The following is a 23640-nucleotide window of genomic DNA, read 5'->3' as shown; positions in this document are numbered from 1 at the left end:
GTACAGCACACTTCAAGCCAGTGTTGATTAAGTTAAGCTTGCTGCAAAGAACACACACAGACTGAAAGGATGGGAATTAGCGCTGACTCCCAAGAGACAAAAAGACAACAACACTAACAGAATAACTTGATCACAGAACGACTCGCAAAACACCACACATTGTAAGACAGAACACACAAACACCAACAGGAACTAATGACAACGTTTGGTCTTTTATTCACTCATTCATCAAGTAATCCATCATAACAATTATCCATAAGTCTGTGCCTGTCCTTCCTTTCTGCTGTTGTAAAGAATTCAACATTCAGGTTGTGCTGCCATCCCGCTCTAGGTTCCAGTCTCTGCCTTAAAAGAACTGTTTTCAACCTTCATGTTAAACACGCTTGGTTACACAATGACACACCTGTACACAACACATATGTCGTTGTGCTCAAATATGACAGTGGAACATTGTTGTCCATGATTCACTGCACCAACAGCAACAACAGTGTAAATCGTGAAAAATGATCAGATTGTATCCGATTTGGACAAAAAGCCTTTGAACAAATCAACAATGAGGGTATATCTAAATGGCCACATGTGAAGAGTGGGACGTCCAATTTACTGTAATCGCAGGAAAACAGATGAAAAAAAAATGGAATTCACGTTCTGAAATGGAAAAATCAATCTGGCATGAAAATTTAATCTGACCCATTTTTTTCTCTCTTTATTTAAAATTGGGCCCCAACCTGATACAGAAATGCCTAACATGTAGGGATGGGCGGTATACTGGTTCATACCAAATACCGGTATATATTTTCATTATGATATGAATTTCTAATATACCGCCGTACCGGTATATTCGATTACACAACTTTCGGATTGCTACGCTGCACCGTGTTTCAGACCGGACCCTTTTCAACATTACACTTCTAAATTTGAAGGCAAAGAGTAGCGCTCTGGTGTAAGTTCCGGTGTAAATCCTACGTGTAAATGGATAAGAATGACACAATTGAAAGCTCTGAAGCTGCATGTGAGCATGTGCCTGCGTGCACATACCTCTGCGACAGGAGAACAACACTCACGGACACAGAGGCACGGTTAGCTTAGCATGTCAGCAATAACACACAAAAAAAGAGAGCAAAGGATCGCAATTTGTAATTCCTATAACACGGAAATAAGTCCTGGTGGAGCTGCAAACCAAACGCTACCTTATTCACCATAAGAAACATATATCATATACCGTGAAACTGTTAGAATTTTGAAAATTACCGTGATATACATTTTTGGTCACACCGCCCAGCCCTACTAACATGTTTTTTTTTTCTTTTAAACAATGTCACACCTCTACCCACTATCTTATGGAAAAGGGGATGATTGAATGTCTAAAAAAGTGTGAGAAATTGACTATGTCCAGTTCAATCCTGTTCAATACGTGTTACGGTTGGACTAGTGATCATGTTATTCTGGGATTGAAAATGAAGGCAGAGCTTCATTCAAAGTGTGTTTTTATTGTGTTGTGATGAACAAACTGTTAAGATTATTATTATCTGAAAAGGCACTGGTACAAAGTACGAACTGAAAAGTTTATGCAAAAAAGGGTAAACACAGAAATGGAATTTGGGAGAATCGGAGGTCTAATGAGAGTAAACAATAGTACTAATGCTTTACATTTGTTGTTTATTGTTCAAGGTATGCAAGACGCATTTCTATTGATCACTGTCATTATTCACCTGTAATCAGAGCAAACTGAGCTTCTGCTTTCATCCACTAAAACTCCAATTAAAAGAACACACGTTTTACATGTCACAGTTTTCCCAGCAGGTTCACATCTAACTGTGATGCTTCATACACAAAGTGTGTCTGTTTCAGACAATGTGATCCTGTGTTTTTACAGCTGACTGCACTACATCTGTCTAAATTCACGTCTGTGTACATTTTTCTCCCTGCACAGCACATCTGTCTTTAAACCTGTGCACATCTGTCTGCACATCTGCTTGTACTTATGACCGCATATGCACTTGTGACTGTGCTTTTTTATTCACTCCTAAGCAACTGTTTGACTGCACGTCTGGCCTCTAACCTGTCCAAGTAGATACAGTACGTACAGATCAGCTGCACGTCTGGCTGATCTCTCAGCAGATCAGTAGCCTCACAACGTAGCCGACATATTGTGCATCTGACAACTGTCTGCACAACTTTTTAATCAGTATGCACATCTGTAAGAGCAACATGTGACCAAAAACATGGTTGACTTGAATTTAAAGATTCAAAACGTGACATTTCAACAGTGCATGCATGTGAGACGAGTGAAAAATTAAAACCACAATCCAAACAAAGACACAGCACTTAAATCTGAAGAAAAGCACTCCACTTACATTCAAATCAACACAATTATTGGAGGAATAAACAGAATTGGACTTGTGCTGTTTTTATTCTGAAAACCTCAAGAAATCCCCTGTGACCAAGCTACCTTTTAAATGAATGCAACACACACACCCCACACACACACACACAGTGAATGAAATGACTGTTTACCTGACTAACAACACACCTCAGGACAAATGCTTGAAGCCAGTGGGAATTAACACTTCTCCCTCCCCCACAAAAAACACACACACACACACCCACCCACACACACACACACACACACACACATACATACATACATACATACATACACTTACACACGCACGCACGTGGTGATCTTACCATGCTGTTGTGTGCACTGAGCTCTTCTACTCCTGTTAGACACCATTTTAGTGCCTGTCTCTCACTGAGTCTGTCCAACTGTGTCTCACTGTCTCTCTCTGCCTCCCAGAAGAGGTTCTCACAGTTTAAGCCCCACCCACCAGCTACCACTCTTTTAGCTGTGGCTCCTCCCCTATCCCTCCTCTCATTCTTCACCTGTCTCTGGCTCACTCTGCTGGCAGAGCTGTTTATTATACAGCCCCCCGTCAACAAATGTCAAAGGTGGTGCAGTGTATTAATTAGAGGTGGGACGATACGCTGAATTCATGATACAATGTGATACACTTTAAAGTGTGACTGCCTGACTTACAATTCATGTCAGCCTGAAACTGGACCCACACAGCTACAGTATTTTTTCATCATCATCGTCATTATCTTGACTAGGGATAGACCAGTATGGATTTTTTAGGGTTGATGCCGATACCATTTTTTTTTTCTATCAGCCTTAGCCGATAACCGATACGGACTGACGATTTTTCTTGAGCCGATATTTGGAGCCGATACTACTTTTGCCCCTTCAAGATACATCATAAAAAATACACAATGATGATTAGAAATGGTATGAGTCTCAATTTTTGGTGAGGTAGAACAACAATAATTAAAAAAAATATTTAACAAATAATACAAAAACAGGTGATGTGGAACAAGAATAAGTAAAAAATATTTATGCTCTCTGTAAATAATACGGATCAGTGAACGCAGCAGCCCGCATCGGCCGATTCCGACACACGTAAAAAACACAAAAATCAGCTGATAATATCGGCCGGCCAATGTATCGGTCTATCACTAATCATGACATCCTTTTAATTAAAAATAAATAATAATAATTAAATCACAGTCTACAGTAAGGGTATCAAACTCAATTTGACCTTCCCATAAACAAGCCACACTACAGAACTTACTCACATGTGCTGTCCCTTCTGCAAGAAAAAGCCAATAGTTGCACATTTTGTTCAGCTGTTTGTTCATAAATGTGCCTGTGTGGCATTTTGCATCAGAAAATTTTACCCTGAATTTTCTTTCTGGTGAGACTTATTTAATTCGAAATATCAGATTTATATTGAATATCTCCATTTTGTGAAAAAGTGCCCTACACTGGACTGGACCTTTTGCAAAATGTGGTGATGTGTCATGCATGGGAAGTATGATATTCTTGGAAGAAATTGAAGAACATGCAGGAGAACAATGGGTTCCAGTCAGCATGAGTTGTGCAGCTCTAATTCCAGCTAATCCTGATCCAGAGAAGCATCAGGCCAGCAGCCCTGATGCTGTTTGATCCTCCAAACACACCAGCTGAACCTGAACACTCACAGACCTGCTGTCCAAGCAGTGAGCAGTGCATTGTGGGTACAGACAATAGTTCACAGGCTCTGAGGCTCGAGAACAGGATATGAAAGTAAGAGCACTGCACGAAGAAAAGATCTGGACAAGAGTCAATATCCTGTTGGAGAGCCACTTGGACACAATAGTTGTGTTTGTGCAAGTGAGCAGAATCAGGACGGTTTCTGTAGTCCAGTGATTCTCAAACTTTTTTGGCTCTAGTACCCACTTTCTCTTATTTCTGAATCCAAGAACCCTCTTTGTCTGACTACAACGTTTTGCTTCAAAAACTATTTAAAAACAACTATAGATCATAATGATGGAATGAATGAATGAGTGTAAATAAGTGGAAAGTAACAGTATTCAGTGCAGTAGTTCCCAACCTTTTTTGGATTGTAACCACATTTGATATCTAGAATTTCAGGCGACCCCAAATATATTTGAGCTCAGATATGATTTTTTTTCCACTGTATTTTAGTTGAACGAGATTTATATTTCATGAAGTGAAAGTATAGAAATACAGTTGTTTAAGATTGTGTGTTGTATTAATTAAAAAATGTATAACATTTTTCAGAAATTTCAAGCCACCCCATTTAAACTCCAGGCAACACCATATTGGGGTCCCAACACCAAGGCTGAAAAAAAATTAAAAAAAATCAATTCGTGGCTCCTGAATAGATTTATTTCTATAGTTTTTATCATTTGTGGTCATATCACACCTGGGGTGGGACCAAGACTGACAATTTATTTGTTAATTTTCCTCTCACTCTCTCAAGTACCCCCTGTAGTGCCATTGCGTACTCTAGTGGTACACGTACCCCCATTTGAGAAACCCTGCTGTAGACCAACTGTTCTTCAACTGGTTTTTGTTAAAGGCTCCCATGTCATGCTATTTTTCACCCATCTCCATTTGTTCTAAGAACCCCAAAAACATAATACATGAGGTTTATTTACCCAAACTGACCTGTTTTCCAGAGTTTCAGCCTCTGAAAAGTCACTTTCTGAGCAACTCTACACAAATGGGCTGATTTGAGTCCTGCTTATGCATATTCATGAGTGGGCGTGTCTATAGACGGGACACTGACTTCCTCCTCCCTGCACGGTGACGTAGGGCCAGAGGAGGCCGCCCTCCTCCCACCCACTCCGTAGCCAAGCTCATGCTGCTTTATAAACATGAGACAGAGCGTGGTACCGGTACATACATAGACTGTAGAAAATACATACATAGCACTGCGCGAAGGAAGCTGAAATGCTCACCATCGTGGGCGAGTCTGTTTACATGTCAATCACGGCAGAGAGCTTCCTGGAGGCGCGGCTTCTCCAGCTCAAATTCGTCATCAAAGTGGGGCGAGGTGTTTGGGCTCACCCTGCAGTAAGAAAGGAGCAAATCACCCTCTAACTATTGAGGGAATCAATGAAAAAAACACTTTGGGCATGTGTATGAAGCCCTAATAGCACTTTATGATGTTTAAAGCACAGAAAAGTTGATTTAGCGTAACATGGGCCCTTTAAATGTGAGCATCTACTGAATGATAAACTGATGCTGCCTCCAGAGAAACTAAGGGACACATTGTTTTCGCAGCCATTCGCCCCAGAAACAAAAAAGAAAAAGACTGTTTTTATTTTGAGTTTTACCCACTAATCACGTATTCAGAAGACAATTTGACATGTTTTTTTTCTACAGCTGATGCTGCTAGTTGGGACTAAATGAGAAGGTTTTCCATGAGGAAGCTCTTCAGAGCTGAGAGGACTTCCTGACATTAAAGCCTTTTGACTCCACGCTACCTCTAAGTGTGAGGCCTTTGAGCTACAAAGCTAAGCTTCCTTTAACTGAAGGTGAAGTAAAGGTCATACTCTCGCCTCATTACACACACACACACACACACACACACACACACACACACACACACACACACACACACACACACACACACACACACACACACACACACACACACACACACACACACACACACACACACACACACACAACACTGCAGCTAATCTGCAGACTTCACACAGAGCTCAAGCTCAAAGTGCATCCACTTAGACATGCACGTACGCGCACACACACACACACACGGACAGGTAGTGACATGCAGCAGCTATGCATCCTTCAAGACGTCACTCATTCATAAACGTTGACATCTCACTGACACTGATAGACTGTCAGCAAAAACCAGGCTTATTATAACAACTGCAATCTTTGTACAATGTGGAGCATCAAAGGTGGCCTGTGCTTTTGATTCTGAACAGATTTTAACACTTGAAAAAAACAAACATCAGCGCTTAGTGGCTGGTTGAATGGTTAAAAGGCTGTGCTTTGAATAATGAGCAGCATCCTGACCAATGGTGCGAGTCTCTGACATGCTTCACTCAAACGTTCACATGTTCACCTGACTGGAAAACTGCATCTCACCTCAGTTAATGACATTCCAAGAATTCCAGGGCAGCTCTGCCACTATTATGTATCCGCAAAGCTGGACCTGCACCCTGCTGCACAGAGCAAGTTTAACTAACTTTCCTTTCAAATTTGGAATTTAAAACTCCAAACCCTCTGGTTTAATTAATGCATTATACATGCATGACAAATCTTCATAAGACATAATCTTACAATAAAAGTGCAAGATCTAGATGAGAAAAGGCAGTGGTGCAGCAAACAACCTGATGAGCTCGGCTGTTTCGGAATAAAACAGCTTTGATGGGCTAATGCTGGGGTGTCAAACTCATTTTGGTTCAGGGGCAAAATACGGACCAGTTTGACCTTAAATGGGCCACAGATTGTCGGTGGGAAAAAGAGCAAATTCAACATTAACAAGAAAACGGTCATCAACAGCCCTCACCAGATTGGTTCTCATTATAACTCACAACCTTTTCCTAAATGTCCTAAATCTAAGAACTTAGATGTATACATAAGAAAATATCACATCAGAATATAAAATTACTAACTATCTTAAACAGTTTCTAAGAGAAGCTGTACCCTTTGAAGATACCTTGAACAGAGTAAAGAAAAACGGAACAAGGGCAATAACTCCGTTAAAAATAATTGTGCGCTTCTCATTTTCGAAATCCAATATGCCAAGGTTTGCACTTCCACGTATAAATGACAAAGTATGAGTATATCAATCAGCAGAATCGTCACTTAATATTCCCATATTTTGAGAATTTGGGGAACTTTTGTAGAATAATTTGAGTTAAATTTGCCAAATTTTGGAAAAATTGAGAGTTCTCTCAACAATTTCAGATTAAAAATGACTGCCGTCATGTGATATAAGAACTGAAAAACTGAGCTCTGCAAATATTGTGGATGTGAATTAAATCCTTGTATTTGGAGGGACTGAGATATCTACAACTGAATTAGTTGGCAATTTACAAAATGTTTCAGGTTTTTACTACAATTTATACTTTCTCATGCTCTAAAGGACCGGATTCGGCCCCCTGACCTTGAGTTCCGCACATGAGGGCTAATAGATCATCTGGATCTGAAAGTTTTAAAGATTGACTAACAGCACCATCTTAATCCAGCTGAAAGGCAGATGTGTGTGATAGACAAACTAAGTAACAAGGCTTCAGTCCTGACTATATGTTGTAGCTTGGCACAAAGTGGAATTTCTGTATTTTTTCTCCTAAAGTCTGAACTGACCTTGATGTGTAAAAGATGCCAAGGCTGTAACAAAGTTGAGTTATTGTATCCATCTGAAGGCTGCATTTAGCATTTACAGTAAGCTCCAAGATTTTAGTCAATTCCATCCTTTATGGTAATACAATCCTGTTCTTCAGATGTATCGAATGAGTGAGAATAATTAGAATGAGATGTCAGCCTGTTGCAGCTTTGCAGCTCTGATGCTTTGCTGAAAATATCCACAGGCTCATGCAATGTTGAGGAATTGTTATCAAATTCCTTTTAGGGAATAAAAGCAGAAAAAATACATCAGCCCCCAGACAACCAGTCAAGAATCACAGGCTCAGTTAGAAGAAAGTGATGCAGGGTTTCTTTTAGCTATATTTACATCCGCCCCATTCAATATCAATTGACGTCTAGTTGTTTTTTGGATATATTCCTGTTCTGTAAAAAATATCCAGATGGCCTCCTTTAGAAACCTTTAGACCTTCTAGCTCCAAGAAAGACAAGTGGGAAAGTTTCAAAATGCTTTAAAGTAAATAGTTTGACATTTTTTGGCAGAAAGGTTGACTTCAAACATTTTTGTTGTCAAATCCAGTAAACTCTAAGGTTTAACTGTGTGAAATGTGCATTAGTAGGTTTACTGTTCCACAAACATTTACTAAGTATCCCTCCTCTTGAAAAAGAAAAGTTAGTTGTAAAATTCCTCAAAGCCACAAAATAATATAACAATCACGCAGAAAAATGACAACCGAGCCCCTTCACACACACATCCGACACCCATCCAAACATGTGCCAAGTGAGTGTCCAGACTAAAGCACAATAATGTCATCACCACATATGATCAACAGCTTTTAAAGTCTAACCCAAACATTCCAACCAGACAAAAACAACAAGTATCCCCACAAAAAACATGCTCCATTATGACAGCCAGTTCAGCCAGGCATGAACAGCTTTTGGTTCTTTCAAACCTCAAAAATATCTATAAAAAACGTATGCTTCACTGCACCACAGTACACAGGTTACATCTACACTCACACTAGTCTAGAAAAACACAGACGGGACAAGTCCTTAGTTCGAAGGCGGAGAAACTCACCCTGAAAAGCTGAGGACGACTCCCACTCTGACCCTTAACATCAAATTGGGACCGAAGACTACAAGAGTACCAGGAAACTGGTGAGGTAGGAGCTAACAGAGTGGAGCCTCTGCACAGAGGAGTTCTCACAATAGTCCTGGTAGAGCTGGAGCGCTGACTAGCAGCAGCCGTGTGTGTTTAGACTGTGAGGCTGAGGCTCCTCCCCCTTATCTTAGTGTGTGCGTGAGCGTGTGTGTGAGTGTGTATTCTGCCGCTGCTGTTATTTTTTTAATTTATCAGAAGCTCTACAACAGCTGCCAACATGGAGGCCCGACAAAGACACATACACTTAGACACAGACACAGGCGCACACACACACACACACACACACACACACACACACACACACACACACACACACACACACACACACACACACACACACACACACACACACACACACACACACACACAGACAGTGTCGAGGTGTTGGCAGTCATTGAGAAGACATTCTCTGGATGGTGAATCAAAGTTTTTATATAGAACAGCAAAAGCAACTGAGTACCTCCACCCTATAACAGCTGCACATTCACACACACATGCACACGTGCACTTACACACCGACATAGACACAGAAAGAGCACTCCTTGGTGTGTTTGATTCATCATGTTAACACGAAGGACACATTTTATTCCCGTTAATCACTGCTGTGCTGGGATTGTTCCTCCACCAATGGGTGTTTCCTGCTCTTACAGTTTGTTTTGTTTCACCCATTCATCATCCAACTACTGACTCACTGCAACAATGCCACACATGCTACTGTACGAGTTAAGGGCGGAGGGTGGTACCTACTCATGTACAGAGTTCTGTAACACCTGAAGAAGAGTGAAGTGTGTTCAAAGTTGTAGCGTAGCAACGTTTAGCTAACAGCTAATGATACTAGCAGAGCTCCTTTTGTAGCTTTTATACGATCATTCAGCCAATCAATCTTTATTTGTTCAGCACTTCTCACACAAGTCAATACAACACAAAGTGCTTCATATGTTTCTTCTGCCCCATCCTACCCCCACCCCCCATGTACCGACTGCACCTTAGGTGCTATAGTACACTATACTTTCTCTTTCAGCTCTAACAAATATTTTTAGGCTGTCAATGATTGTTTTAATAAATATAAATAATGAATGCAGAATTATGAAAATGCAGTTGCAGAAAACACCCAAATAGAAACAAAGCCATCTTTCTGTTTCAGTCTGTGTAATAAGAATAAATGGCAATTAAACCCCCCTACAGTAACCACTTTGAAGAAAAATACTGTCCCTAGTACTGTACCTAGGTTTGCCCAGCTTTTATTTATTGACTAAATCTTTAGTGGATTCCAGCGGGCTTACCTTTCCTGTGTGGAAGTTAGTTCCGCTCAAAAATGACGTGTAATTAAAGCTTCTGTACTTGTTATTAGTAGTGTGTGTGTGTGTGTGTGTGTGTGTGTGTGTGTGTGTGTGTGTGTGTGTGTGTGTGTGTGTGTGTGTGTGTGTGTGTGTGTGTGTGTGTGTGTGTGTGTGTGTGTGTGTGCGCGTGCGTGCGTGTGTGTAATGATGCTGCTGTTAGTGTTGGGTGTTATTGGTCTTATAGGAGCCATACTGATGCTACAGTCACTGTTCTTACTGGTGTTAGTAATGACAGGGGTGTTGGTGCTAATGCTAAGTGGCAGCTGGTCTTCTGGCATCACTGGCCTTTGACCTTTGGGGCTCTTTAGTGATCTCATGGGAAGCTATCTCCAGGGAAAAGGCACAGGATGCATCAGACCACATGAATAATAAGCAGCCCCTCAGAGAGACGTACAGACAGCTCAATAATGAAAATGAGTAGGTGCAGGCTAGATAAACATTAAACGACTCTATTTACCTGCACTAACACAGACACAGTCCTGTAGAGTGGTGCTGCACACCCACTAGGGCTGGGTGATATCAAGCTTGAAGATTTATCGAGTTTTCTATTTTGGCAATATCGAAAATTACAATATCGCCTATCAATACATATATATTTTTGTATAGCTTATTTTGTTTTAAAACACTAGTTTAAGGAGTTGCTGCTTTCACTACTTCTTAGAACAGCATTGAAAGCACAGTTAGATAATCATTGAGTGTGTACTAACACAGACTTTCTCCTAAACAAGCCAGTCACACGACAGAACTCACTCACACATGCTATCCGTTACAGGAGAAAAAGCCAAAGGTTGCACATTTTGTGCAACTGTTTCTTAATAAATGTCCCTGTGTGGCATTTTGCATCAGCAAATTTAACCCAGAATTGTCTTTCTGGTCAGACTTCATTTGAATTAAAATGATCAAGATTTATATCGTATATCGCCATTTTGAGAAAAAATATTGAGACATGAGTTTTGGTCCATGTAGCCCAGCTCTAACACTGACTCCAAACAGGACAACAACAAACAATGAAAAGATGAGAAAATGCAAATATCTCTGTTGGGCATTTTGTAGAACAGGAGCAGCATGGTGCAACAGATCTCACATCTAATAATACAGAACTTAAAAGGCATTTTGGATGACAGTGAAAATGTGTTTTCTGTAGAGGTGGGACTTGGTTAAAAAAAAATAGAGATTTTGTAATCAATTAATCTTGATTAATCTAAAGTAATCTCATAACAATATTGATAACAAACTGACAGATGAAGCAACATTTTTTTCCAATATAAATGTATGACTGAATCAATGAAAACAATAAATGAGTTTAAACAACAACATCGTTTGATATTTTCATCGCTGAGAGCCAACATAATGTACAATATAAATAAAGAATATTGTGACTTAAATTTAAGTAAGCTATATTCATGCTTTTTCAGATTTTTTGAAAACAAATGTTTTTTGTGTATTAAAATAAAAAAACAGCCCTAGTACAGAACATTCCAGAGAAGGGGAAAGTGAACAGTGCAGAACAGTTTGAATAAAACAGACCAACTGAAGGAGCTGATGGATTATGTTTAAAATAGTCTTTCTACAAAGCAGTTTATAAGTTGGGTGAGACGATGCTATCTGTAGCAGCGCTTCTAGCCCCGCCCAAATCCTCTACCACTGAGAGTGGTCGACTGTCCACTACAATCATTTATACACTGACTTTGTTCATTTGTCACTCATGTTTGGAGTGCAAAAAAAGTGATTAGGTGCATCCATTTCTTTTAGTGTGTTATTTTTCTGTAATTAATCGTAATGAATGTTAAAGTCCCAGCCCTAGTTTTCAGATCAACTCTGGTCACCAAAATGAGGTTTTACAAGAAAAAAGTTTCACAGTGCAGTGAGCTTCTGCTTCCAGATGTGTTTGCTCCTATCGCTTAAAGACAGGGATGTCAAAGTAGTGACTGTGTGTGTGTGTGTGTGTGTGTGTGTGTGTGTGTGTGTATGTGTGTGTGTGTGTGTGTGTTACACTTCTGTCAGTTTGAACAAAAGAAAGATAAACAAGTGCTACACCTTAGACACAGCCGCAAACATCCGTCACACAGTGTACTGTTTGTACGTAGCACCTACCCTGAGGATAACTCCACAATGTCCTCATTGGCTTGGTTTTTATCCATTACAAACTGCAAGAAAACCACAAAATCTTAGTATTTCAGACCAACAAACCAACTCAAGCCAATGAATGAATTAATTAATAATTACATGTGGTGCAGTAATGTTCTCTGTGGGAATAAATAAAACCTGCATGTGTTGAATGTATCGTCATTTACAAAGCGGTGTTAACTCATTGACTGCTAAAGATGTCTAAAGACGTTAATTGTGTTTTTTGGCTGGGGTTGCTAGGAGACAGTGTGACGAAGCTCTCCTGTGAATATCGAGCTTGTACCATGATGTAGTGACCAACTGGTGCCATGTACTGTAGGTGGCAGCAGCGCACCTATGGATGAGAGATCACCCGTGATGGGCAGAGCTCAGAGGAAAAGGAAAGGAGTTTGCAAGACAGAAAATGGCGCTACGAGAGTTGATGCTGAAGCTCCAAGCAGTGCACACTCGACCAGAGCATGTGTGGACTATTGAGAGTGTCATGATGGTGAGGGGAAACAATCAAAAAACTGGGCAAGAGGTGAGACTTGGCCTGTCCAGGATGAGGAGGAAGTTGCGTGTGTGACTGACGGGGGGAGAGACTTGGAGGACGGCAAAAATAGAGTAAGAAATCCATTCAACTCTGACATAGATAGCAAAATAATAATAATAATGTTGCCATCAAAAGCCCGGGTCTCAGTGTTGTTTTTGTAGTTTAATAGAAGGAATCCAATGTTGAGGTGTCACTAAAGCTTTTTTCAGAAAAAGAAGTTTTTTCAGCTTTTTGTCACAAACTGTTGATTTGTGTGAAATTTGCCTCTATTCAACTGCTGATTACAGAAGAACGAAACAAGCTAGAAACAAAGTTATTTTTTCTGATGAAACTAGAGAGTCTAATCTTTCAGAATATTCAGATTGTCATAGTACAAAACATTCTGTGGGTCTTAAACATCAGTAAAAATCATCTAAAACGCCTGGCAATATGGGGTTGTCTGCTCTGAAAAGGGCTGGCAGTGAATGAGTTAAGAGCAAATGTGCCTCTTCGCCCATTGACAAACTGTAACCACCAAAGAACAGGATTCATTCATGCAGCCTGTTCACACAAAGCACTAAGATGGAATTTTCAATCAATTCTTCATTTAAAGATGCTGGAGACAAACAGTTTTTCATCAGATGAAGACAAAGTGGAGGCTTCATAAAGCAATAAATTGAAGATCATTTGCTTGTTAAAATAAGAAAAGATGAAAAATTTTGAAATTGCCACTCGAACGTTTGTTTTCATCTCCACTGTAAGCACAAAATGTATTGACGTTAAGTTTTGCGCATTACAATTATGGATTTGGAGTCCTGTAGACCAGGTGTTCTCAACCTTGGGCTCAGGACCCTATTTGGGGTCGCAAGACCATTGGGATGGGGTCCCCAAATGCCTTCAAGAAATGTAAGAACATGTTAACAATTTGAGCCGATTTTTGTTTATTTTTTACCCTTTTTCTGCAACTACACCAAACCTGCCATATTTCAACCTATTTTCATAATTTTTTTCTTGCCATATTTCTGCTCCTTAATACATTTTTGCTAAAATACTCCCATTTCTGTCACTTCTCTATCAAATTCCAATGGCTTTTTTGCACATTATTTTCACTTCCAAGACATTTTTAGCATTTATAAACCCTTTCCACCACTTTTTCCACCTAATGTTGCATTTGTTGACCATTATTGTCACTTTTAACTTCTTCTCACCATTTTTCATGCTTATTTTTTGCCAATTTAACCACATTCACGATTTGTCATGCCCATTATTTTAGAGTTTAAACTGACTGTCTCAATATTGAAACTTTGAACCCTTTTTACCACTTTTTCTGTCTGTTTTTGGCTACTCTTATTTGTAACTTTTAATCAATTTAACCAAGGATTTAAATCTTTAAGATGACTTTATACTATGGTGCAAATAATAAATACACTGACTGGATAACAGTGGATATAATTCAGATAAATAAATAAATAAATAAATGTGGTTATTACAAATTCATAAAACAATGAACCATTACTTTGCTGACTTTATGGATGACCCCAAAAAGCTCTCCCCTTTATTCCCTCTTATAGATGGCCCTGTCTCCATATGACTGTTCTTCAATGTTCATTTCTGTGTTTAACCACCTTCAGGTACAGTGGGGGTCCCCGGTCTCAAGCACCTTTATTTTAGGGGTTGCGGGATGAATAGGTTTAGAACCACTGATCTACGGGACTCAGTCCACATCCCACAATGCAATTCACAAAACTTTTCCAACAATGTCAATAAACCGAGTGTTTACAGTGGGAATGAAAACAACATTTTGAGCGGCAATTTCAACCTTTTTTATTTTAAGCAAATAATTTTCGATCCATGAGGCCTACATTGTGGATTTAGCTGATTAAAGATTTTCATCTCCTGCAGCTTTAACAGAGAAAGATGTGCTGTTTGAAGAACTAAGCACTGTTCCCTACGCATGATAGAGGAATGCATAAACTCTGCCAAAATTCACCTCCTCCTCATTGCAGGAGAAGCAGGCAGAAGATCATCAGACTTCTGTGTGTGTGTGTGTGTGTGTGTGTGTGTGTGTGTGTGTGTGTGTGTGTGTGTGTGTGTGTGTGTGTGTGCGTGTGTGTGTGTGTGTGTGTGTGTGAGTAAGAGAACAGAAGCACAAACACGTTTCAGGTGTGCACAAAAGGCAACAGAAGAAAACGCATAGCTGGAGGTTAGAGAGGAGCTAATAAAGTGTGTGACTCAGGACTTCAGGTGTGAGGTCTTCATTCAGCGGCTCAGAGCGTCGCTCCTTTTACTGAATCTGAATATTGATTTTCAGTCCCTCCACTCCACCTCTGACCTCTGGCCTAAAGGAGGTCTGTGAGGAGTCTGCCACACATTCAGAGCTTTCATGTAAGAGCCAAACCTCCCCAGAGATCTCATCAAAGCCTTCACGTCCACCTGCAGCTCCTCAGTGGCTGACGATAGAAGAGGGCGATAATGATGACAAACACATCCATTGAGGAAACTTCTCCACTGTGATAGAAATGTGTGGCAGACGGTTTGTTACTGTTTTTGGAAATATTTTTCTTTGTGTATTTTTTGTCCCGAATGATGATAATGATAGTGAACTGGCCAGGGGGCGCCTTGATAGTGGCATTGATACAACTGTTAAGCAACACACATTTGGCGCTGGTGGAAAATTCCAGCTGTGAGCAGTGGCAGAGGAATGCAAGGTGGTTTTCTAGCTCGCAGGACGATTCCCAGCCGACCAATGAGACGCTTTAGATTAAAGCGCTGCTGAGCACAGAACGAAGCTCCATCAGAGTCCAGAGACAAAGACGGGGATCCAACGGGACGACAGTGAAGGGTGTGTGTGTGTGTGTGTGTGTACTGAGTGACGTGCACACCTCCTACCCTCCCCCTGAACACTATGTGTAGGGTTCAGGACATGCTGGTGCAGGGTCGACACTTACACAACACTTGTGGCTGAAGGCCATATCACGATGACAGCTTTAAAGTAGGAGCAGTTATTCCTCCATGACACTAAGAACCTGAGGAAAGAGGAGACACATGGGATGTTAGACAAATATTATTACATTATGTTGAATAGATTATTCTATAGACATATACAGATATAATTAATCTTTATTTATGTGCTGCTTTTGGTTGCTCTAAATAATCAGGAAAAGTTGTAGATGTCAATGTCAACCTCTTCTGTTTACTGAAAGAGAATAAAAACAGTTGTGACCCAAAAAGATCTGTGACCGCAGGAGGTGACAGCTCCAACTCTGTGGTTTGGTAGTAGACAAGGAAGCAGAGAAGAAGAGCTCTCCTAATCGGGATCTTTACTCTCCCTAAACAGTATGCAGCTGATGCTCTGATGGCGGACTCCCATCCAAAAGGACTTTTATCCTTAGGGTTTGTGTATCTTCAACAGTCCATGATAACTTGCTAACTTCAGCCAGCAGTTGAAGAACTGTTGCCCCCTGCGGTCACAGATCTTTTCGGGTCGCAACTGTTTTTATTCTCTTTTGGTGCTAAATAAATATTTCAATATTTTGAATTGATTTATTATGAGAAGCATTAATATTAATTTATACAATTTCAATGTTTTAAATTTAGTGGTTAGTACATATTCAGAGCCATAAAGGCAATGGGACTAATAATCCCTTTAAGGACATTTGTTAATAAATTTTAAAATAAGACCCTGCACTTTGTCCCTATATCAAATATCAGATTACGTAATTCTATAAGCAAACAGAAGAAATACAAGTATTAATATCAAGTTATATAACCACGTTTTGTGAGAAGCTCTTCACATCTGTGTTGCATGTGTCACAATGACTGACTTCAGGCACTTGCACAAAAGGTATTCAAGAAAATTGGACTGTCTTCTACATTCTGCATTTATTGATTTGCTCTGAAACTGAAGTCTGTTGCATAAGGTCCAGGAATTGGATTAGACACAAGGAATTGGAATTTATTGCCAAAAACATGTTGTTTTCTTAGCAGAAAACCAATACTTGTATGTCACTAGTGCTGGGTGGTGTGATGGTTTATATGCAGCATACCATTATTTTGTTTTTATTGTAATGTGATTTTTTGAAATACAGCAATACTGCCTTATTTCCCACTGTCAGCTATATTTACATTCGTAATGAAGTAAAGAGACATTAACAATGTAAACATTTGTGTAAAGCAGTGATTAACTACTACTTGGATGCATTTATTAATCAATCAGGAGTAAAAAAAAAAAAAAATCCAAAAACATACATAAAAAATACACAAAACAACAAAAAATATACAAAAGAACAACAAAGATACATAGGACAACAAAATACACAAAAGGAGTGGAAAAAATACACAATGGGACTGGGACATTTATTAATAAACAGCTGCACAATATGTGCCACTTTTGTCTTTTTCTCCTCTAAATGACAGCACATGTGAGTGAGTTTTCATGCTGTTCTGAGAAGTAGTGAAAGCAGAGACTCCTAAAATGAGTACAAATCTTCTATCTACAGTGCAAGAAAGGTCTGTGTGTGACTGTCCCTTCCTTCGATGACGAGCAGAGCGTCATTTCCTGACATCACTAACTACCTGTGACGCTCTCTACATGCTGCACCTCACCACTGAGACGTGTGATTCTGTGTCATGTTTACAAGTTTATCTGTTTATTTGTTCATTGGATCTCCATTAGCTTCCACTGTGGTGGTTGATAATCTTCCTGGAGTCCATATAAAAGACAGACATTTGTAAATAGTTGGTATTAGGATGATTGGTGACTAAGTTGGAGTTTGAAGCAAGTTGAGTATTGTACAAGTAGATACAGTATATAGAATAGAATAGAATAGACCTTTATTGATCCCATAGGTAAAATTCACATGTTGCAGCAACACAATAGAACAGCACACAGTAATAACAAAAATAAATAACAACATAGGATAATAGTTCAAATATATGACTGTGAGACAAACATAAATTACAAAAAGATTAAAAATAAAATTTAAAACAAAAACAAATCAACATCAATGGCATAAAAAAACACAATGACAATGACAAATGAAGGTATATGGTTTGGGGGGTATCAGTGTTGTTACAGATATTGAGTTAAAATATGATGGGAGTATTTGATCTTTTCTTGAAATAGTCTTGGTTGGTGAGTTAAAATAATCTTCTTTATAAATAATAGTAAATTATAATGCATTTTAGAGTCAATGTGGGGCCCTGATAAGATGCAGTGATAATGGTCCTCAAAGCAAGGAAGCCTTGATCTGGGCTACTTGAAGCCACTTAAATCAGATTTAGTGGTTGCCGAACAGATTACTGAACAGTATTTAATGTGACGCAGCACAAGAGACTGTACCACTTGCTTCAAAGTTGGTGTGTGTGTGTGTGTGTGCGTATGTTTGTGGAGCAAATATCTCCCCGGCGCTGTGTCTGTTAGACCAGAAAGTTTGTCAACGACTTCCAAATACCACAAGTGTGTGCATTCGTTATTTAGGAGTAATTTGGTGTTGCAAAATGTTCAAAACTTTTATTTTAATTTTAAGATTACAGCTCCCTCTTGGTATTGAGCGCGCTACTTCCGGTTCCGTGTCATGACATAACTGTGTCGCAGTTTGTTTGGGTTTAAAAGAGAAGGTCAATATTAAAAATGGTTTTGTACTGTGAAAAGTTATTTAATATTTCATGGTTATTTAAAATGATTCCCGTGATCCCAAACTTTCTATAAGTCGCAGGTCATAAAATCCACTTCCTCCTCTGTCTCCATCACTGTGCCATGCTATCGTCAGCGTCTCAAAAATGGAAGCTCTCTGAATAGATCATTACAAACCGTCAGCCACTGGTGAGTCTTTTTCTGACAAGTTTCCCATTGTTTAAACCATATAACTGTCCGTGTAATTGCTCATTAACGTGCGGTGTCTCACGCATTTCAACAACCTGTGACGGAGTATGTGTGTGAGAGAGGAGATGGAGAGTCCCACAGTTTTTTTGACCAATTTGTAGAGACAGGTATTAAACTGGATCCTCTGGTTCTGGATTGACACCAAGTAGGAATCCATGTGTCCAGGGAGTAAAGCACAATAATAAATAATATAAAGCGTCTATTGATGCAGAAACGTATCAATAGCCACCGAGGACTAGTCGATGGATACGTTTTCCGGACCTTTTCTACATAAGCATAGTGTGCCTGTGTTTTTTCACCATGTCAGGGTGACTGAGTGGTCTGAGGCACCTAACTCAAGAATTCTTCCTTCCGCTGCCTTAGGTTCAAATCCTGCTTTTGTCATATATATTTTTTCATTTTAACATATTTAACACAGCAAATTACACCTTTAATAATACATATACAAAATAAATAAATAAACATTTTAGGGTATTTCCTAAATTAGGGTTAGGGCTAAAACTAAAGGGTTAGTGGGGTAGCTAAAAAATAAATGAGATAAAATAAAACTGACAGAACTTTAAGTCACGTGGTGCATCCATCACGTCACCTAAACTGGCCAATGAGGGCTGGCAATCTGTTTCTGTATCAATAGCCAAGGTCTAAATCATATAACACACAGCTGGCTTTAAAACACACACACACACTTATATTATTTCATAGGAGTGCATTTGCCCAAATTTTGACAGGTAACAACTAATGTTAATTTAACAAAAACAAAAAAAATGAATTTATAGATAATAGTTAGGGATAATAATGTTTTAGAAAAAATAAAAGACCACTTAAAGTTATAGTAGTACCTCTACCAAAGTTAGGCTGTCTACTAAATGCATTGTTTTCATGTTTTTCAACCACACAGAGACACGACAGTGAAATGTCGCCATCTGCAATCACTGAATATGACGGGTCACACATTTCACTACAACACCTTATCCAGCACTGGTTACAGTAGCTTTCAATGCCAACGCAGCTTTAAAAAACCAAAACATTAATATACATTGTTAAAAAGCTGCATAGTCATTAAATAAGAACATAACTGCACTACTGAGTGTTTTTTCCCATCAATTTTATTCTGAAAAGAATTGAAACTACATTAGCTTAGCGACCTGAAACGGAAGCTAACGCCCACTGTTAACAATTGCAAACTTAACCGCCATTACTGTTTCTAATAATAATAATAATAATACTCTACTACCAAAACTAATATTACTGTAATAAGACGTAAATATTATACACAAATAAGCATACTACACAAGCAGTTAATTATCTGAAATATGTAATTTAAAGTTAAACTCTGGTTAACTCACTAATATGAACTACCGGTTTATCAGCGTCGAGGAGGAACAGATAAATTTAAATAATCAATGCAGATATAAAACCGAATTTTGTCCATATTAAACCGGTTAGGTAAATCTACCGAATCATGAGATATTAGTGAGGTTTTGACAGCACATACTGAGTTGTTTCTTACCGTCGTCAGTTGCATTTTAATGGCAAAGTTGATTAAAGGCCTGTATATCACGGTAACCAGGACAGGGAAACAGCGCCTCCTGCAGGCGGAGGAGGACTGATTCATGTAAATAAAGAAATCAAGTTTGAAACTCTCACAAAGGAAGTGCATGGACTTTGAAATCAAATTATATATATATAAAGAAAGTAAACAACAGCTTATTATAAACACTATCTAATCGTGTATTATCATCCTCTGGTACATAAAGGCTGGTTTAACAACATTTAAATAGCAAATGAACATGCTTAGTTTTTTAAGTACAAATTAATACATTTATTAATTATTAACAAATCTTCTATGTGCACATCCTCTGTAACTCTCACACCATTTCTTTTCTTAAAAAAAAAAAAAAAAAAAAAAAAACATTATTCTGTTTTATAATCTATTGCACGGTTTTTATTATTCAGTTTTTATTGTAAACTATAACGTGTCCTTGGATGGCCTTAAAGGCTATTTTAAACGAAATGCATTATTATTATTATTATTATTATTATTACTAAATAATTTTGATGTAGATACCCCAGGACCTTCAAATTCACAAATTCGATAAATTTCCACAATATTTACCAGTACTCGCAGTTTTCTCATTTTCATATGACACAAAGGTAGTCATGTTTAACCTCAACTAGCTGAAAAATAAATTCATAAAAATTCCAAAACCCTGCAATTTTCACATATTAATACACAATATTTTCTAGACTAAATAGAAAGTGGTCACAAAATCAAAGAAATTTGAGATCCTGCAGGGACTGACTGTTTAAACTGGCTAATAAAGGGCATGACAAATCGTAAAATACTCTATGCTTAAATTGGCAAAAAGAAGCATAAAATATGGTCAAAAGAGGTTAATAGTGACAATATTAGGGCAACATATGCCACATTAGGTAGGAAAAGTGCCAAAAATGTCATAAAAGTGGGAAAAATTTTGAAGAAAAAGCATTGAAATTTGATGTAGCAAATGTATTTTAATGCATTAAAAAGAGCAAAAATATGGCAAAGAAAAGTGATGAAAATAGGTGGAATTATGGCAAGTTTGGTGTAGTTGCAGATAAAGGGTTAAAAAAAAGGGAAAATTGTCTCAAATTGTTCAGAAAATAATAATACATTTCTTGAAGGCATCTGGCGACCCCCTCCCAGTCTCGCGACCCCAAGGTTGAGAACCCCTGGTCTACGTAACCAAAGGGTTGGCTATCAGAGTTTGTAAAGTTGTGCATGCTATAAAATAAACAGCAACTTTTTTCAACATTTAGCAACAAAACATTTTTTATGTTACTTTTGACCAGATTTACAGCAATAATTATGAAATGTACTTTTCTTGTAAAAATATTATGTCATTGTTAAATCTTTATGTTAAATCTAATTGTAAATGTTAAATATAATGATATAAATGTGACATTTTAATATTAACATTAAAACTTAATGCTAAATATTAAATCTAAATGAGCTTATATTTTGGTACTTCAGGTGAATTTGCACATTTGCTAAATATTTTGTTTCAATCGTGACATTTAGATTTAACAGATTTAATGTTTCGATTCAACGTTTACATTTAACGTTGACATTATGTTTTACGAGATAAAAAAATACCACAAATTTCACAAATGTTGCTGTAAATCTGGTCAAAAGTAACATTAAAAAATTCACCTACGTTTTTTAAACAAGTTTGTTGCTAAATGTTGCAAAAAAAGTTGCTGTTTATTTTATGGCATGCACAACTTTACAATCAGCACCCCATAGAAACACTCCATTGTGACATATCTCTGAGTTTTGGTTAGATTAAACTCACATGTTGGGATGATCAGGATTAACTGTGGATCATTTCTAACCTGTAAAAGAGCATCAGGTTTCTAAAGTGGGACAGAAATACAAGGTGATGGAGACGGGACCAGCTCAGCTCTGCTCTGGTACCCATGTTCTTTATTAGAGGAGAAGATCTAAACCATTTTCACCTCTTAAATCAACTTTCATTAAGACAAACCAGAGTTGTGTCTCACTTTTGGGTTTTTACATCAAACACAGATGGACGGCAGTGTTTTAGAAACAGAGCCAGTTCACGGCCTCATGGAAAAATGTTTCATTTAGTTCTAAGACATTTGACACACACACATCTTCAAGGTTGGAGGCCACAGTTACACGTTCATGGTCACATCCTGGACAGGAATGTAAAGTATTATAAACATGGCACTCCTGCAACAGATAAGACACTGTTTGTATTGGTCGCTGTGGGTGACTGTCATAAATGATGGGACAACAGAGCCAAAGGTCACAGAAGCAGCAGGTTTAGGACAAACAACTGTGGGATTGATGGGAATCTGAGGGCAGTGCACAGTACATAATCATCTCTTCCTATTTTGTTTTTAATAATCTCCTTCAGGTGCATCAGCGCCCCCTGTGGTCAGTGAGATCACTGCATGTGAGTAAAAACAGGGACAATCACAATATATGTGGGAATGAAGTTCTAAAGCTTAAAAAAAGCAGGTTGGAAGCTTTGATTGCACAACTTTAAATATATATTTGTTTCTAAGAACCTTTTGTGTCATTCTGACAAAATTTGGCAACTGTTGGACCTGTTCTGATATTCCGAGAACTTGGATTAAGTGGTCTATCATCTTTAATCCAATTCATTACTGGGATAGTCTTTACAGATCTCCTTTAAATAGTTAATGAGGCAATGGACTGTATCTATTCAATCTGGAAGTATTTATTCTAGCTAAACTTTAAATATTTTACATCTTCTACTTTACAAAACGCATTATTGTTTAGAGCAAAAATGCTTGTCTTTTTTTTATATTCTATTCTATTTTAGTCTGAAACATTGTTAATTCTGAAAGCAAATGTTCATCTTTTCATTTTTTTTTTTACTAGACTGCAACTTAGTAGTTTTAGTCAAAGTTTAGTCTGTCATTAGGACTATTTTCGTTATAAGTTTTAGTCAACTATATGACATTAAGATTTTAGTCGACCAAATGATGATTACTGATGATTTTAATGTTCTTATTGATTATAAGCTGTTGAATGTTTTCTGTTGCACTTTTTGATCATGTAAAGCACATTGTGTTGACTTGTGTATGAAATGCGCTATACAAATACATTTGCCTTGCCTAAATCTGTTACAGATATAGTCGACTAAAATATAAAGCATATGGGATGGTATTAGGCTACGTTTTTTTATCAGTCGATGAAAATAACAACATATTTAGATTTAGTTTTCATTCACATGCAATATTTTATTTATTTTTTGTCATAATTTAGTTATTATTGCTTAAAGAAATATAGTAAAGATACAGTTTAAGCAGCCAAACCTTAGTGTCATCTAACACAATATTTGAGACAAATATTTTTGAGTGAAATGATATTGTACGACAGGTTAAAACACG

The 23640-nt window shown here is 38.2% G+C and overlaps 1 protein-coding gene and 1 long non-coding RNA gene across 3 annotated transcripts in view; both read right to left on the bottom strand.

Annotated features, from left to right (window-relative positions):
- plekhg4 (pleckstrin homology domain containing, family G (with RhoGef domain) member 4) overlaps nucleotides 1–8937 on the bottom strand; it is a 48905-nt gene extending 39968 nt beyond the window's left edge. Inside the window, exon 1 of one of the 2 annotated variants that reach the window (XM_028437304.1) lies at nucleotides 8769–8937. Coding sequence is in view for 1 of the 2 variants with exons in the window: in XM_028437297.1 (XP_028293098.1) it covers nucleotides 2692–2694 (3 nt within the window). In the remaining variant the exon portion in view is untranslated. Of the gene's footprint in view, nucleotides 1–2691; nucleotides 2787–8768 lie in introns of those variants that run through there. The other variant, XM_028437297.1, reaches the window with a different exon arrangement.
- A 3345-nt stretch (nucleotides 8938–12282) lies between these two features.
- On the bottom strand, nucleotides 12283–20310 carry LOC114455953 (uncharacterized). Its single transcript, XR_003672775.1, has 3 exons — nucleotides 20225–20310; nucleotides 15779–15856; nucleotides 12283–12339 (listed from the first exon to the last, which is right to left on the bottom strand). It is a non-coding gene; the product is annotated as an uncharacterized LOC114455953 (long non-coding RNA).
- Between the last annotated feature and the right edge of the window lie 3330 nt (nucleotides 20311–23640).

Source organism: Gouania willdenowi, chromosome 3, assembly GCF_900634775.1.
Source record: "Gouania willdenowi chromosome 3, fGouWil2.1, whole genome shotgun sequence".
In the NCBI taxonomy this organism is placed as follows: Eukaryota; Metazoa; Chordata; class Actinopteri; order Blenniiformes; family Gobiesocidae; genus Gouania; species Gouania willdenowi.
This window is presented reverse-complemented; position numbering and strand designations above follow the sequence as displayed.